The 16,559-nt window shown below is 36.7% G+C and overlaps 4 protein-coding genes and 1 non-coding gene across 9 annotated transcripts; 4 read left to right on the forward strand and 1 right to left on the reverse strand.

Moving 5' to 3' along the window:
* Positions 1-77: 77 nt before the first annotated feature.
* On the forward strand, positions 78-4,186 carry LOC127254731 (uncharacterized). Of its 3 annotated transcripts, none has more exons than XM_051279985.1 (6): positions 78-308; positions 634-1,972; positions 2,382-2,655; positions 3,018-3,229; positions 3,389-3,510; positions 3,958-4,186. In XM_051279985.1, the coding sequence occupies exons 1-5, from the start codon at positions 295-297 to the stop codon at positions 3,506-3,508; spliced, it is 1,959 nt and encodes a 652-aa protein (XP_051135942.1). In that variant the 5' UTR covers positions 78-294; the 3' UTR covers positions 3,509-3,510; positions 3,958-4,186. The 3 variants fall into 3 exon arrangements, with proteins under 3 accessions (XP_051135942.1, XP_051135945.1, XP_051135944.1); XM_051279988.1 differs by having other exon boundaries at positions 3,018-3,169; XM_051279987.1 differs by lacking the exon at positions 3,958-4,186 and having other exon boundaries at positions 3,018-3,169; positions 3,389-3,951.
* A 482-nt stretch (positions 4,187-4,668) lies between these two features.
* On the forward strand, positions 4,669-4,750 carry TRNAS-AGA (transfer RNA serine (anticodon AGA)). Its single transcript has one exon. It is a non-coding gene; the product is annotated as a tRNA-Ser (tRNA).
* A 275-nt stretch (positions 4,751-5,025) lies between these two features.
* Positions 5,026-7,559, forward strand: LOC127254865 (uncharacterized). Of its 2 annotated transcripts, none has more exons than XM_051280189.1 (4): positions 5,026-5,497; positions 5,715-5,880; positions 6,787-6,880; positions 6,982-7,559. In XM_051280189.1, exons 1-4 carry the CDS (start codon positions 5,163-5,165, stop codon positions 7,263-7,265), a joined length of 879 nt encoding a protein of 292 aa, XP_051136146.1. In that variant the 5' UTR covers positions 5,026-5,162; the 3' UTR covers positions 7,266-7,559. The 2 variants fall into 2 exon arrangements, with proteins under 2 accessions (XP_051136146.1, XP_051136145.1); XM_051280188.1 differs by having other exon boundaries at positions 5,028-5,497; positions 6,967-7,559.
* Positions 7,560-9,249: 1,690 nt separating this feature from the next.
* LOC127254869 (uncharacterized) lies at positions 9,250-10,516 on the forward strand. Its single transcript, XM_051280193.1, has 2 exons — positions 9,250-9,716; positions 9,834-10,516. Exons 1-2 carry the CDS (start codon positions 9,254-9,256, stop codon positions 10,457-10,459), a joined length of 1,089 nt encoding a protein of 362 aa, XP_051136150.1. The 5' UTR covers positions 9,250-9,253; the 3' UTR covers positions 10,460-10,516.
* Positions 10,517-10,608: 92 nt separating this feature from the next.
* On the reverse strand, positions 10,609-14,524 carry LOC127254867 (calcium/calmodulin-regulated receptor-like kinase 1). 2 transcript variants are annotated; one of them, XM_051280192.1, is made up of 10 exons: positions 14,367-14,524; positions 14,205-14,269; positions 13,810-13,878; positions 13,229-13,589; positions 12,630-12,783; positions 12,060-12,186; positions 11,807-11,892; positions 11,605-11,676; positions 11,319-11,522; positions 10,609-11,229 (listed from the first exon to the last, which is right to left on the reverse strand). In XM_051280192.1, exons 4-10 carry the CDS (start codon positions 13,540-13,542, stop codon positions 10,867-10,869), a joined length of 1,320 nt encoding a protein of 439 aa, XP_051136149.1. In that variant the 5' UTR covers positions 13,543-13,589; positions 13,810-13,878; positions 14,205-14,269; positions 14,367-14,524; the 3' UTR covers positions 10,609-10,866. The 2 variants fall into 2 exon arrangements, with proteins under 2 accessions (XP_051136149.1, XP_051136148.1); XM_051280191.1 differs by lacking the exon at positions 13,810-13,878.
* Positions 14,525-16,559: the final 2,035 nt, after the last annotated feature.

Raw genomic sequence — 16,559 nt, forward strand, 5'->3', positions numbered from 1 at the left:
CCTAACTCTTTATCCATGACCCACCCATATTCTATAATCGGATCCATCCGTATAAGTAACCCTCGACCAAACGGCGAAAGTTGACCCGCAGCACCCCGAAAGGACATTCGATCCGCCAGCGCCCTCCCTCCGCCGCACGATTTCGCGTTTAACAGGCCGGAAACTCATTGACCACCATGCGAATTGCGTCGGAGCCTCATCAATTCACGAATATCTCGTCGTGATCTATTGGGAAAATGCCTTCCCGTGGCTGTGACTATCGGCGCGTCATTCACCCGGTTCCTACAGATTCCCATGGCCATCTCGAGGTCACTGCTCGCGCTCCTTTGATCTCGTATCACCAATTTGTTACGATTGCTTTTTATTGTTTATTCTTAGTGCTAGGAAGTTAAGCTGCAATCCACAAACCATGAAAATTTGTTTCATGATATATCGTACGGCTATGCTAATTGTGAAATTGATATGCAAATTGAGTTTTAGGTGCAGAAATATTTATCGAAACTTGCGTAGTTCAACTCGCTTCTCCGAGATTCGATCAATTTTCGATAGCATTCACAGCACATGTTCCAAATATTAGGGATTTCATGAAATGTGTATGCATCATTTGTCTGACATTATTCCAAATATGTGCAGATTTATAACAACTGGCCGTATTAGGCAGATTGCTGAATCCCTCATCCCAAGTGCAAGGACACGGTGTCATGAGATAAACCATGGTAGGAGATTACCTCCAGTTGGATTCTTTTACTTAGCACGCCAACTTCACTCACACACCAATATTCCCCATGGACGGTTTACTAGGCTTATATTGGATGAACTTAAAGGGAAATTTTCTTTAAGTCTTGTGCGGAGAGGGAGTCAGTTACCATATAAGAATTACAGGCTTTCCCACCATGCCCAAATTGCTTGGAGACGCCTATACGAAATATGTTCATACAATGGATCATTTTTGCCACCCATAAGTAGGGTAGCATGTGCGGTAAGCCTTGCACTATCTCGATCGCATTTGGTAGCACCTGGCCTTGTAGCCTTCATTGTTGGAGAGCTAGCATGGAACCAAAGAGGTTTTGCTCAGGCAGAGTATCTACCTACAAAGGATACTATCTACTCGTGTGCGCAGGACGGGCATATTTACATGACTTCAGTTGTGTTTTCTCTTTTAGAGGCACTGATCCTTGTTCTGAGAGCTATATATTTGGCGATTTTGTTTTCTCCTTGCATATTGATGGCTCCTTTTGCTGATTCACTTGGATTCGAGTTCAGGACGTCGTGGCTTCAAATTGTCCGTGTAACATTGGAAAAAGCTGGTCCAGCTTTTATAAAATGGGGTCAATGGGCTGCAGCAAGGCCTGATTTGTTCCCAAATGATCTGTGCAATGAGCTTTCTGAGCTTCACACGAAAGCACCAGCTCATAGCTATAGCTATACAAAATACACTGTTGAAAAGGCATTTGGCCGCAAGCTCACTGACATTTTTGAAAAGTTCGAAGAGGAACCTGTTGCATCTGGAAGTATAGCTCAGATTCATCAAGCAACTCTGAAATCTAAATATCCTCGACAGCGGACTAAGCCTATTCTTGTTGCTGTAAAAGTCAGGCATCCAGGCGTCGCAGAGGCAATCCGTAGAGATTTTATGTTGATCAATGTATTTGCAAAACTTTCGAATTACATCCCAGCATTTAAATGGTTAAGATTGGATGAAAGCCTACAACAGTTTGCTGTTTTCATGATGTCTCAAGTAGATCTTGCAAGGGAGGCAGCTAATTTGAGCAGATTCATCTACAATTTCCGTAGTTGGAAGGATGTCTCTTTTCCGAAGCCTCTATATCCTTTGGTACATCCTGCTGTTCTAGTGGAAACTTATGAGCATGGAGAAAATATCCTACATTACATCGACAAGCTCGAAGCACACGAACAAATGAGGACCACACTGGCTCATATAGGGACTCATGCACTCCTAAAGATGCTTCTGGTATGGTTTGTGACTTCATGCTTGCTGTAGCTAAATTTGATACAACATATATGCTTCATTTTCGTGCTTTGCAAAAGAAAGGGTTGGTCAATGTTGTTTTCAAATTACAAGAAATCCCGTCAATCATGATGACTAGACATTTTTCTCCTGGACTTGATCCTAAGTTTTATCAAATTCTTCTGGACTTGATCCTAAGTTTTATCAAATTCTTCTGGACTTGATCCTAAGTTTTATCAAATTCTTCTTATCACATGCGAGACGATGTAATTGGCATTACGAAGGATCAGTTAGTTTTACAATTTACATGTAAACACACCCTGATTTTGGATGAATAATGTTATACATGATCTACTGTTTTTCTTATTTACACCTACATTCTGAACTAAGTTTCTGAGTTTATGTTAATCAGGTGGACAACTTCATCCACGCAGATATGCATCCCGGAAACATTCTTGTCCGGGAAAAACAGAGCAAAACTTCAGGAAACTCTCTGTTCAAATCAAAGCCCCATGTTGTCTTCCTAGATGTGGGTATGACTGCTGAACTTACTAAAAAAGATCGAGACAATCTGGTGGAATTCTTCAAGGCTGTGGCACTTCGTGATGGCCGCACGGCTGCTGAGTGCACGCTGAAATTGTCTAACAAACAAAGCTGCCCGTTTCCGGAGGAGTTCGTTCAGGCAAGTTTCTGTCTGCCTACTGCTTAATTCATGTTCATGAAAAATGTTTGCTGTTTCATAAGCATGTGTTTGATCATTATTTAACGATGCACCGTCAACAATGTGAACCGAAACAATACGATGAACACAATCAATTAGATGGGAATGTGGATATGTTATAGAACAAAATAGCTTGAGAACACAAGAAGTCCTACTTATGGTGTGTTGTTATAGTAATTCATTGTTTGCACATTATCTTTGTGCTCTTCACAAGATATTTTGCTAATAGTTTCATTCCTATTTCAATATGAGGTTTCTGTCTCTGAATCATCATGTGATCAATCTTTCCATTCTGAATCCATATGAAAAATTCATGTGCACAGGAAGTGGAAGATACCTTCAGGTTTTGGGGTTCTGATGAAGGCGAAATCGTTCATCCTGCTGATTGCATGCAGCAAATGCTCGAGCAAGTTAGGCGTCACAGAGTCAACATCGATGGCAATATTTGCACCGTGATTGTTACCACCATGGTGTTGGAGGTGTACTCTGGATCTCAATCTCAATCTCAATCTCAGCTTCTGGAAATTGATGTGGATCAAGTGAATGCCATAACATGAATGATCACGGCCTTCCCTCCATCATTATATTGATTAATTCTGCCTTCATTACAGACTTTTCGATGTTTTATTACAACTTACTTGCAAGGATCGATTCTGCTCGAAACATTGATGCACTTCTCCTTTTCTCGTATCATGCAGGGATGGCAACGGAAGCTCGATCCAGATTACGACGTGATGCACACCTTGCAAACGTTGCTTTTCAAAGTGGATTGGGTGGATTCTCTCTTCTACACCATTGAAGGCATCATGGCTCCCTAAAGGTTTTCTGGTTTCGCCATTTTTTCTGTTTTTACACGATGAAATAAAAATAATAATAATAATAATAATAATACATGATAGAGAATCATTTACTTAGTACTGCTTAGAGACAGTACAAATTTGCAAATATCACAAATGATACGATTATTAGATGATTGAGAGAAGATCCATCAGATCCCTGTTTCGAAATTTCTTAGCAAAAATGAAGGTGGAAATTTTGAAATACTTGCTAACTTGGTCGGAGCTGTCGGAAGCATTTAAAAACGTAATTGAATGCAGCATTGATGATGATGCAAAGAAGAGAATCAAAATCAACCACCATTATCATCGTCATCATCATCAACGCTGCACTCAATGAGGTTTTTAAGCTTTCAATCTGCAGGCTGCATTACCTTTTTGGTTTTGCTCATTGCTCTTTGATATATATATATATATATATATATGCGCAGAAGTACTGCAGATGCCTGCCTGCATTTTAGCATTGTACTATCATTGTTCTTCTTCTGACACGGACACTGCTTCGTGCTGTTGTACTTTGATGATATGTAGTAGTACTACTGCTACTGCTGCTTTCCTCAACTTTGTACTAGAAGTCAACAGCTACGTACTACTGTTTTGGGTGGATCGGATCCTCCCTTCCTGTGTTTCAAATTCAAATGGCTTTACCGAGTTAATCTATTATTTTGTTTTTAAAAGATCATTTAATATGTATTGTCAATTTAGTTTGATATTTTGTATATATAAGCATTTATATTAAAAAGTAAATTTGTTGTTATTTTAGTAATATTATCAGAATTTTCATGTATGATATTGAATAATATATTTTTAAATGCTACTTGAAAGTATGTCATTGTATTAAAATTGTGGAGTATGTTAACCTAATCAAGTTATCTTAATTAAAATTGTGGAGTATGTCGATTTTTTACACCTCATAAAAAAAACTTTCAAACTAAATTACTAACAAACAAACTCATAATTTACTTTTTATTAAACAAAAAGTAAATATACAAAACATAAACTAAAAATAAAAACCAAAACTCGAAAAAATTTAATAAAATGAGAACGATTTCTTTTAAAAGAAAGTTGAATATTCCACTTGCAAGGTTTTCTTTTGATCTAACATAAATAAATATATTTTATATAAATTAATAATCATAGAGGTGGACGTGCCGGAGTGGTTATCGGGCATGACTAGAAATCATGTGGGCTCTGCCCGCGCAGGTTCGAATCCTGCCGTCCACGCCTTTTTTATTCAATTTTATATACAGAACCACATGACAATTATGTGGAATGAATGAATCAATATCTACTCTTAATTTAAAATTTAAATGACCAAAACTTTATTTTAGATTAAAATGCATCATTTATTGTGATTAGTAGTTATTTTATTTTAAATACTTGGGATGATGGGATCAATCCTTCCCTGAAATTCGGGTGGGCTTTTAACGGCCCAATTTGCAGACTTCATCGTTAAGCGAAGCAGAATATGACACGTGCCAGTCTCGTGCCCTTCCATTTGCCGCCTCATCCAAGATACTGTAATTCCTAAAATCAAGCCTCTTTCTACAAACCCTAACGCTAATAAATTCCCCAAATTCGAAGCAAAATCGATCTGGGGTTCATCTGCAGAATCCAATCTTTTCTATCCGGAATCATGGGCGGTGGAGTGATCAGGGCCGCGTCGAAGGTGGCGGGGTTCGGGGTGCCTTCCGGCGGCATCCGCAGTGTCGCCGGGGACCACTTTCAGGTATCCCGAAGAGCAGCTTCTCTCCGTCCCGCGGCCTCTACGGCGGAGGAAGTGAAGCTTGTGGCATCGAATGTGGAAGGTAGCGAGCAGAGGACTGCCTCAGCGGTCGACGATTGGGTGTTTGCCGATGGGGATGGCGACTTTGTGGCCTGTGCTTCGATGCCTAGGGTTGTGTTTGGCGCCGCTCCGACGCTGCAGGAAGCCAAAGAGGCCACTGCCGAACTCTCGGTGGCTCTCGAGAAGTAATTTATTCGTTCATTTGTTAAATATTCAAGCATTTCATATGGAATCTTAATCAACCATGCTATGTTTGCCTCAGTTCTTCCGCTCCATCCCCCACCCCGCTGGTATTTTATGATTTTCGCCTATTTTTCTGAAGATATGAGCAATTCTATATTCAGCTCTTCAATTGGTAGTTTCTGTATGTACTGAAATTCTATCAAATATCGTTATTTCCAGGACATTTTTTTCATCTGCATCCACGGGTTCAGTTGTTGCAGACCTCTCAAATTCACAGATGGTAGAAGCCAAAGGATATGTTGGTACTGAGATTGGAATTGCATCTGCAGTGCCGTCGTCCACTCTTATGGCCTTTAAGTTCCTAAAGGAAAACCCTGTGGCCCAGGTTTTTTACTTGCTCAGAAATCTGATCATCTCAAGTGTTACCTCTTCACATTTCCATGAAATTTAAGTAAATTTTACTGTCTAAATTGCTCAAGAAATTGATGGCTTTTAGAAATTATTTCATTTGGTGTATGTAGGTAGGGATGTAACTCTAGTAGCCTGGTTTAATTCCTAATCCACCGGGCACCCATTTTGTACATTCGATTGAAATAACATTGGGAGTATTCTAAATACCTAAAGATTAAAATACACACACTATAATCAATTGTATGTAGTTTATTTTAGGACCTATGTATTTTCAAATTTGTAGATTTATGCATAAATACAGGTGTATACGTGTGTGTGTGTGTGTGTGTGTGTGTGTGTGTTTGTGTGTATATATCTACACACAGAGGCCAATTTAGAGAAGGGTGGATATGGGTAGCCAACAAGGTTGTAGAAAGTAAAACCCACATCAACCTGTAAATTAGCAGTAAATCCCATTTGCTGTACTAGCACTTTGATCTTGCTCGTGACTGCCTGGTCTAAACTTCATATGTTCTAACAATTCGATACAACTTTATTCATTGAACTGGTTGCCAAGAATTTTCATGTTTCCTGCTATGTCGTTAATATCCTTATAATTCCTTCCCTATTGTTTTATTCTTAGGCCTATACTGACAGAAATCTAATATGGCTGGGTTATTCTTTTCATTGGACTGGTCGCCAACATTTTTCATGCATCAATAAGAAGTATTTATCTTACAAATGTGTGATCATTAAAGTTGATGTGTTTGTAGATTTGGAATTTCGGATAGATAGCTCCATGGGTATTTTTAAAGTTAGTTTATCTTTCGGAACCACATTTCTCTTGTATTAATTGTAATAATGTGTGTATTGATATTCAACCCTTGCCTGCATGCGGTAGAATGTCGTTGCTTCAGTTGCCTGTGATCCAAATGTCTGGAACGCTGTGCTCCAAAACCCGGAGCTCCAGGGGTTTCTGCAGTCGCAGCAATCATGTACGTAAGATCTCTTTCTTTCTTGCTAAACCCAACTCTCCTGTGGCAAATATGCAGCAAGCATTTACTTACTGAGATATTTGAAGGTTTTGTGGGCACAGACGACACCAGCTCAGCAACTGCTAAGTTGGTTGCAGATAGTAGTAGCATGTTCGATCAGGCATCGAGGACAAGTGGTTCTGAGGATGGAAAATCTGGAGGCAGCTTTTTCGACAAGATCAAGAGCACAGTGGTTAACATGATGAACAGTCTCTCGGATTTCTTTGCAAAAATGTTTGGGGGAGGCAGCAATGGCGTGGGTGTGAGTGTGGGTGTGGCTGAAGCATCGACTGTCGTGGGGCTGGCGATTATTGCCATTGTAGTGATTGTGTTGAAGCGAGGTTAAAGAGATAGAAGAAGATGATGAAAATTAATTAATAATTAATTTGTCGAATTTACGTGTGCCTGCAGCTGAAGTAGTTTTGTTTCTTGCTTCATGGTCTGGTCTGTACAAAGTCCTTTTTATGTGTTTTCTTTGGTATAATTTTTCTTAGTATTTGAATTTTGTATTTTTTTACAAATTTTTTATAAAGTACATAATCTGTGCTCGTGCTCAATAATTTAGGAGGTGTGTTTTTTATGTACTCTTAAATTTATTGTTTTTATTTTAATAAATAATGATCTACTTTTTTTAGTTTAATTAGTCGGGACAGGACTACAATTTTTCTATCTTATAAAGTATTATATTAAATATTATTTTAATATAAAATTTAAATTAATTTTTTTCAAATTAAACTGAAAGAGACAGATACTTAATAAAATTCAAATAAAAAAAATTAAATTTAAATCCAAAGAAACACACTCTAAATTCAATATTAATGGGTGATTCAGATATTTATAGTCTTTAAAAAAATGGTATTCAAATATATTTTTAGAAGTGAGGTAACTCGACATTAATTAATGTCGAAACCAAAGCTATTCAAAGGCAGGTTAAAATCTCTACTCACTCATTATTCTTCGTAGTTCCGTCCAACCAATAAAAATAATCCAACTCACTTAACTTTGAAATGAAATTGTCAATTATATATATATATATATATTTGGGTAATTTTTTCATGATTAATTTAATTAAATTTATTCATTCAACCTTTTCAATTTTGTGACATATAAATTACACAGTACTTTTAAAAAAAGTCAATATATAATTTACTGTATACTTATAATTTACTTTATTAGAAAGATTAGTGTTTGTTTATATATATATATATACACAAGAACAAAGGCAATAATGGAAGCCATATGTCATAAAAGACTTCATCTACCGTTGCCATCTAATTAATGTATTCAATACGTTTTGCCGCTTTCTTTCAATGCTTATATTTTATATATATTGAATAAAATCATCACCATCATATATTTATGGGTTTTTCTTTTTGAATTATTATTTTAATATCTCTAGCAAGTCACTAGCCTATAGTATTTAATTTTTAAGGTAGTATTTTTGGTAATACTATTCATATAATTATTCACCAATATTGAAATTGCTAAAGGGCCCATCTCATATATAAATTGTCTTTTTTAAAGTTTTTATTTGTGTTTAAACGAAGACTTTATTAGGACATCCCAGCAAACTTTTCTTTCGACTTCGATTTATTATATTTATATCATACTTTCAATATAAATATTTATATGAAAATCTACAATGCATTATATAAGTATTTGATTATACTTAAGCATACACACTTTTGTATCTATTTATAATTAGCCTATTGGAAGTATGTTTAATTTTAATTAAACTTACTACCTCTATTTGTTATTAGAGCTTCTTTTAGAACAAAATTAAAATCATTATTTTTGTATAATATTTAATCCTATTAAGATGAGAGGGAAAAAATAAAAAAATAAATTTCATTATGATAAATTGATAACCATGGTCAATTTTCTTTATTTGATTTTTAATTATCTAGCGTATAGAATCTACGATTATCGTTCTTTTAATTTATTCTCATATTGATTTATTCTCATATTGAAATGCTTGAAAAGAAGTAATTTCACATTCTTTTACAAAGTCTAATAAAATGTATTCATCCTATACATATTTTGTAGTTAATTTTTGCGCGATTGTTGCGCAAATAAAATCAATAAAATATATATATAAAAGAAAATGATGATTTTGTAACACACATTTCAATTGCATTTATTATGTGTTAGTTAGTACTTTGATTTATGACTCTCTAACGAAAATAACATTTAATGATATTTGAATCAATCTCAATAGTCCTCTTTCAACATTTCCATATCAATTTACAAACTAAACTTTAATTTATTAATGTTATATGTTATTCTTTTTTAAAAATTTCCAATTCAAAAGGGTAATTTATTAAGAAGAAAGACATGCCTGCAGTGTGTTTCTCTCTGAAGAAGACTTTGCACTGCAAATCGGAGCCGTCCGACGTCCAAGATCCGACGGCGCAGAAGCAACTTCCGAGGACGAGTTCGAACGCGGCGAGGTCCGGGTGCTCCAGGTCCATAGCGAACCTCAAGGACGTCGTGATTCACGGGAGCAAGCGGCACCCGGACCCGCCCCCGAATTGCAGTCCTAGATCCATCGGGAGCGCCGACTTCCTCAATCCGATCACTCATCAGGTCTTTCTCACCACTTCCAATCGCGAAATTAGATACTCCGACGCTTCTATGACTCCAAGTCCCGGGACTCCCTGCACCAGGACTCCGACCTCCAAACGGTCGTCGTCTTCCGATCACGACTTCAATAATTACGCCGTCGTCTGCCGGAAATGCGGCGACCATTTCCGGCAACTGGACGCCCTCGAATCCCACCATTTTTCCCGCCACGCCGGTAAGAAATTAATTATTTATCTCTATTTCAAACCTCGTCGTCGTCTCCGATCCGATCCCCAAATTCATTACCGTTAATTACATTATTGTATTCTCCGATTCCCGGCGGCGTTATCAGTGACGGAGCTCGTCGACGGAGACTCGTCCCGGAAGATCGTGGAGATAATTTTCCGATCAAGCTGGACGACGACGACGACGGCGACGACTAACTCCGGCGTACGGATCGAACGGATCCTCAAAATCCACAACACTCCGGCGACGCTGTCCCGCTTCGAGGACCACCGCGACGCCGTCAAGGCGCGGGCGGCGGCGCTGCCGAAGAAGCACTCCCGCTGCCTCGCCGACGGGAACGAGCTCCTCCGTTTCCACGGCGCAAGTCTGTCGTGCTCATTGGGCGCGGGCACCGCCGGCGTCTGCGCGTCGGAGAAATGCAGCGTCTGCGGGATTATCCGGCAAGGGTTTTCCGGCAGGGAGCGCGGCGGGGTCGGCGTGTTTACCGCGTCGACGAGCGGGCGGGCGTACGACTACGAGTCGGCGGCGGTGGGAGATGGGGCGAGGAAGGCGTTAGTGGTGTGCAGGGTGATCGCCGGGAGGGTGCGCCGCCCGGTGGGCGGCGGCGTGAGCCTGGCGGGGTTCGATTCGCTGGCGGGGAAAGTGGGAGCCTATGCAAATATTGAAGAGCTCTATTTGCTTGACCCTAAAGCTCTTCTCCCCTGTTTTGTTGTCGTTTGCAAAAATTCCTAACAATAATAATAATACCAATCAAATACGTCATTTTTTTTATTATTTTAGAAAATAAAATTCAAAACTTCCGCTTAAACTAAACTAAACGGAATTTATAGTTAACACTTACAATTTCTAAACAATCAATTAAATTTTCTGTCTGTTTCTGAACAAGTACAACCAACTTTTCAATTCAAAATTACAAGAAAATCACTGTCGCCTGTATATATGTACAATCAAGGTAGGTCATATTCATATGATATCATATCATAGCCTAATTAACCACCCACCCAACCCAACCCCAAAAAAGCTATCAAGAAAATTAACAAGGCCAATACAGAGACAGAGGCAGAGAAACACAAGTGATCGAATCGAATCCTATCCTAAAAGAAACATTAAAATCAAGAAAGAAAGAACAAAATCGTTCTTCACATATCAACAGAGTCAGCCATGCTGCTGTCAACAGATTCGACTCTCTCATGCTGCCGATGCCTATGAGGCGTCGGCACTGAGCCCCGATACTGTCCTAACTCATCGATATTTACTATTACCTGATCGCCTCGGGGAGTCATAGACTTGCTCTCATGCTTCTTGCTGCCATGTCTCGATTTAAGAATCCTCGTAAGCACTGGGACAATGTCCCTCATCGATGGCCTCCTCCGGGCCACACGGTTCACACATTTATGCGCCAGAGCCGCTACCTCGTTTATTTCTTTGACATCAAAGTTCCCATCGAGCCGAGGATCGACTATTTCTTCCCACCCAACTTTTCCCTCTGTATCCATGGCTGCCTGTGATCATATAAGAACCAAATTTAAGTGTAAGGTAAAATATTAAATCAATGAGATTTGTGTTTAGATGACGGAAAAGGGAGCCATACTAGTTCGACGTATTCCATAAGACCCTGCAGCGGATTTCTCCCTGCAATGAGTTCAAACACCAATATTCCGTAGCTATAAACATCGCTTTTCTTGGTAAATGATCGCGTCGAAATGTATTCAGGATCAAGATATCCAAAAGTGCCACGAACATTGGACACTTGCTTGCTGACCATCTCTTCCCTCGAAAGACCAAAGTCAGCAACCTGTGTATTGTACAGAATGTCATTTTCTTGTAAGCAGATATGTCATGAATAGGAGAAATACGGATGTTAGAAACGGACTTACTCTGGCTCTCATGGACTGATCCAACAAAATATTGGACGATTTGATGTCACGATGAATCACAGGCGGAACTGCCTGAAAAAAATAAGAAAGCACTCAGTAAAGAAAGGATATATAAGCATCGGAATGAAAAGTAATTTACAAGTAAAATGAATGTCAAGAAAACAATTTTGAGTGTTGTATCCGTCTGAATTTCTTGACTTACTCCATCATGAAGATACTCTAAGCCCTTAGCCACGTCGAGAGCAATCTGGACCCTTAATTCCCAATTCAACGGTTCAAGCTTCTCATCTGAAAATCATTATTTTTTAAATTGATATCAGAATTCCAGCAGCACTTGCATCCTCCACTTAGAACGTCTAGTGCATGTGTGGAGAGAGGATGAGAGTATTCGAGGGTAATGGCTTTGCATCAGCCATATCCATTTAAGGTTAAGCAGACAGACATATTTAAATTACCATATAGATGAGATGCCAAGCTTCCTCTGCTCATGTAGACATAAATTAGCATATGTTGGTTCTTCTCAGCGCAGTATCCAACCAAATTCACGAGGTTTCGGTGATGCAACCGTCCTAATAACATAACCTAAAAATAATAACAGAGAAAAGTAGTACATCAGGAATGGAGCCTATTTTGCAAGCTAAAGAAACAGCATAAATCCCCTTGAGCCAAAATATAGGTGCCAATGTCTTTTTTCTCACTTACTCCGGTTATATATAGTCATTTCAGTCCACATTTGAGAATATGAAATTTATACTTGTCCTTTTCTAAATTCACATTTTATCAAATTTATTTGTGTCAGTGGTTCTTATAATATTTCTAATTATATCATCAGAATAGTCATACTAGAGATTAATGGCCCTTAACACACTGCTAACCTTCAACATTGGAATTGTATCCTAGAAATAATTGCCAGGTCCTACAACTTCAAATGACCAACTAGATGTTTAAAAATGATGTAATCAAGATGACCGGGCACAAATCGAAAAACATGTTTCCATCAATTGCTTTGGCTATAAGCACATTACCTCAGACTGGAATTCTTTCTCTCTCTGCTTTGAGTCAGTTGCAAGCACTTTTACAGCAACAGTCTCGCCAGTTGACATCTGAGCTTTGTACACAGAACCAAACGCCCCTTGACCAATTACTGTTGTAAAGTTATAGGTGGCTTTCTGCAAGTCCCTGTTTCATTTATTAATGGAACGATAAATTCGAAAGTAAAAACTATAGCAATAACATGTTATTACACTGCACAAGGTGCATGTATGCAATGTATTCTAAGAGAACAAGAAGCATGATTCAACATACAAATTATGATCATCCGGACAGTCTCTACAGATCATTAATATAATAAAATCAAAAAGTTCTGGCAAATAAGGTGCTGCATTGGCGGTTGGCCAACTTATAAACTATAAAACATTCAATGCTAGCATATTTTGTAGGAATCTTAGTACGAATCTCTTCCTGAGTTTGCCAATAATTATCATATATATCAGCAATAATGCCCCAAAAAAAATAGATAATTAATGATGATGGTGCAACTTTTAATGGAGGATAACTCAATTTGGAAGGAAAACACACCACTATCAGTGCCTACAGCAAAATCTTCATACCAACAGATACATACTTGTAAGAGTACTCCAATATGCCTGAAGCAGAAACCACATTGGCCTTCTTGACTCCGCCAATCCACATTGGCACAACACTTGATATTGTTGACTTGGGAGATTCAGTTCCACAGGATGAATCCGACATCATAGTACAAGAGTCGAGCCCATTTGCCCGAATAGGTATGGTAGAAGCCCTCCGAGAACTGCTATTGCCAATCTGGGAATGCTTCTTGTGATACCGAAAGCATAAAAAGGCAACTATAGCCAAAGTAACTCCAATCACCACTCCACATGATAATCCGATGATTAAGCCAGATGACTCCCCTCTCATTTCTTCCTTCTAATATCTGCTATTGTAATTCATCCATACACTGGCACCTGCAGATTTTAGTGTAAGAAATAATCAACTGGTGAGCTCAGAACCTCAGGATACAGGAAAACACCTACATCCATGAAACCTCAGAGAACTTTACAAGAACATCTTCAAGAGTTCGAATTAATTTTTACAAATAAAGAATAATCGTAGGACCATAGAGAGATACATGACAAGAAAAACAGATTTCGCCATTAGATGCTCAGACCAAACAACAATTCGTACCAGAACAAAAAAAAACCAAGCAATCGTCAGCGTGTATGAATCTGGATATTGCTTGAACACTTGAGTGATCTGGAGATCCAAATATAACAAGAGAGAAAAATAGCGGGCAACAGTGATATTCATAAACTGCGATTCATAAGTTGCGGTCAAAAACTTCCATAAACTCGCCAAAATGGCAAAAAGTCAAATTTCCCTCACAAATTTCCCAACTACAGCAGGAAGAAAAAAATGTAGCATAGTTTATACCGCACGCAAAACACCCAAACACCAACTCTCATGTCGGATCAACAAATCTCATCAAACAAACATTACTCCAAAAAAAGCACAAGTTACCAAAATTACAAGAGGGGAAAAAAAAAAACACAGCATCAAAACAACATATATTCGAGATTTACCTCCTCTCCTCGGCAATAATAATCAATCCTGCTCCACGTTTTGTCCAGCCTGGTATGAATCGTAGCTACACAACAAATATATATATATATATATTAAAATGATGCGCGGAGAAGAGCAAGGAAGGAATCCGGTTCAACAGCAAACGTGAAGTTTATACATACCAGTGCGTTTGGATTTTGGTGCTTTTTCTCAACTTTCCAGAGAAATGAAAAATTCTTCCTGGGCTGGCGAAACCATCAATGGCGACTGCGCAGAGAGACCGCACAATAACACCGCAGCAGTGAATTCGGGGGAATGCGCGTGCTCTTTCAAGTCTGTACTACGACATTTCTGAATTCCCTAAAATACCCCTCTGCAGTTTATGGCGGTTACAAATTACGATTGAATTTAATGCTTGCTTAAAAATTTTAAATTTAAAATAAAAATGTGAGCATCTCTCAAATATTTCCACCTTTGTTTAAATAAATAAAAAAAAATGATTATTTTTTTAAAAAAAATTATTATAATTATTCTACGCAGTATTTAAATTTACATAGAGATGAATTATGTGACAAATTACAAAATAAATTCTTACTTTTTTTGGATTTTTTTTTATTTTTTTTCTATTTGGATTTATATTGTTGTAGAATAGTAGTATGTATTAAGTAATTTTTATTTTTTTTTGGGGGGGGGGGGGGGGAGGGATTATTACAAGCACCAAATGGAGATAAAGTTGGAGACTTTCTAGGAAATATAATAAAGGAAAAGTTAAAGGAAAATTTATTTTGTAGAAAAAAAAAAAAGGTGGTAGATTGGAAAATTTATTTATTTACTTACTTATTTTGTTTAAATTATAGTCAAATGTCAACTTGTGATAAAGGGTTAATATTTATTAAAATATGAATTTATTTATGTTATAATTTTTATCTGGCAAATACATGTATAATGTTCATATTTCATCTAAAAGTTATCAGAATAAAAAAAAACTTTTAATTGTCACAAATTTCATTTTTTATATATCAAGGTCAATGATTTGATGTCATTTAATTAAATTGGCTTTGATTTGTATTATCGACCGAAGCCAAACTACTTGTTAACTAATGATACCACTTCTTGTTTTTTTTTCTCCTTACTGTTTTTTACGTTAAATAATTGATGAAGAAATGACCGAGTCAAAATTTATTTTATTCTGAAAAATACATATGATTATTTCACTTTTAATTAAATAACATTTAAATATATTATAGGTCTCAAATCGGATATATAAATCTCAACCGCTGACACGTTGGGTGAAGATTAAGAACGTGCGTGAAGGTCATGATCGATGTGTAATATTTGAAATTAAATTAAATTATATTTATATTGAAAAATATATTAAATTGAAAAAATAAATATTTATTATTATTATTATTAGGTAAAATTGTAAAAAAACACTCATTATTTCATGAAATTGCTTTAAATATCTACACTTTCGAAATTTCGTCAACTTCTCTCATAGTTTCATAAATTATGTCTGTAATCTCTTCGACGGATTTATTTAATTTCAAATATCTAATAATAGAAATTCTCAATTTGGAGACATGTAAATTAAACACACTTAAAAAAATTAAAAAAAAAACAAACAAACAAACGAAAGAATTAGATGTAGAATTTAAAAATCATGAAGGTATTTTATGCAGTTTTAAAAGTATAAGATATTTAACACAATTTCATAAAATTAAATTTTGTGTAATTTTGCTTTATTATTATTATTACTCCCTCGTTCTCACATTGGTTGTCTGGGTGACCGTAGACACAAGAATTTAGAATAAGTATAATCAGTAGATAATTAAGAATAAATTAGTGAAAATAATTATCCTATATAATATAAATAATTATAAATTAAAGTTAAGACGACTAATTAGTTTAATTAAAATTAAAATAAATAAATAAATAAATAATTTTAAAATTAGATTAAAGTGTATAATATTTTTTTAAAAAAAAAGTGATATGGGATGTGAGACGGACAAGAAACGATAATATGGACATGGTAGGAGGAATTGAGGGAGTAATATGTAATTTTGATGAGGTTATTTGTATAATTATCTACGCATAATTTGATAGTTGTTTGATAAAGAGGGGACAATAGCCTCAATTATTAATTTACTTTTGTATGATTATTATTATTATTATTATTTTCCCCTAATATAGAGCCATGTTTGCGGGCAGCCCATCCCGCTCTGGTGTTTTAAAATTGAACGCTGCATTTATTTTGTACTATTACTTATATATATATATATATATATATTTTTTTTTTTCTAATATATATTAGGTTTCTTTATTTGTATTGTTAAACGAAAGTGTTTTTTCGTGGGTCTTGAAAATATAAAAATAAT

The sequence above is a fragment of the Andrographis paniculata genome, unplaced genomic scaffold (genome assembly GCF_009805555.1).
Source record: "Andrographis paniculata isolate CXL003 unplaced genomic scaffold, ASM980555v1 Contig52END, whole genome shotgun sequence".
NCBI lineage: Eukaryota > Viridiplantae > Streptophyta > Magnoliopsida > Lamiales > Acanthaceae > Andrographis > Andrographis paniculata.

What these genes read in the sequence shown, in the direction of transcription:
- LOC127254731 (XM_051279985.1), top strand. An exon ending in GGAGGAGTTCGTTCAGGCAA is followed by an intron (nt 2,656 to 3,017) that starts GTTTCTGTCTGC and finishes GTGCACAGGAAG; the next exon opens with TGGAAGATACCTTCAGGTTT. An exon ending in TGGAAATTGATGTGGATCAA is followed by an intron (nt 3,230 to 3,388) that starts GTGAATGCCATA and finishes CGTATCATGCAG; the next exon opens with GGATGGCAACGGAAGCTCGA.
- LOC127254865 (XM_051280188.1), top strand. Translation starts at nt 5,163, where the DNA reads ATGGGCGGTGGAGTGATCAGGGCCGCGTCGAAGGTGGCGGGGTTCGGG. An exon ending in AGGAAAACCCTGTGGCCCAG is followed by an intron (nt 5,881 to 6,786) that starts GTTTTTTACTTG and finishes TGCATGCGGTAG; the next exon opens with AATGTCGTTGCTTCAGTTGC. An exon ending in TCTGCAGTCGCAGCAATCAT is followed by an intron (nt 6,881 to 6,966) that starts GTACGTAAGATC and finishes AGATATTTGAAG; the next exon opens with GTTTTGTGGGCACAGACGAC.
- LOC127254869 (XM_051280193.1), top strand. Translation starts at nt 9,254, where the DNA reads ATGCCTGCAGTGTGTTTCTCTCTGAAGAAGACTTTGCACTGCAAATCG. An exon ending in CCATTTTTCCCGCCACGCCG is followed by an intron (nt 9,717 to 9,833) that starts GTAAGAAATTAA and finishes CGGCGTTATCAG; the next exon opens with TGACGGAGCTCGTCGACGGA.
- LOC127254867 (XM_051280191.1), bottom strand. Translation starts at nt 13,542, where the DNA reads ATGAGAGGGGAGTCATCTGGCTTAATCATCGGATTATCATGTGGAGTG. An exon ending in AGAAAGAATTCCAGTCTGAG is followed by an intron (nt 12,187 to 12,629) that starts GTAATGTGCTTA and finishes TATTATTTTTAG; the next exon opens with GTTATGTTATTAGGACGGTT. An exon ending in TAGAGTATCTTCATGATGGA is followed by an intron (nt 11,677 to 11,806) that starts GTAAGTCAAGAA and finishes TATTTTTTTCAG; the next exon opens with GCAGTTCCGCCTGTGATTCA.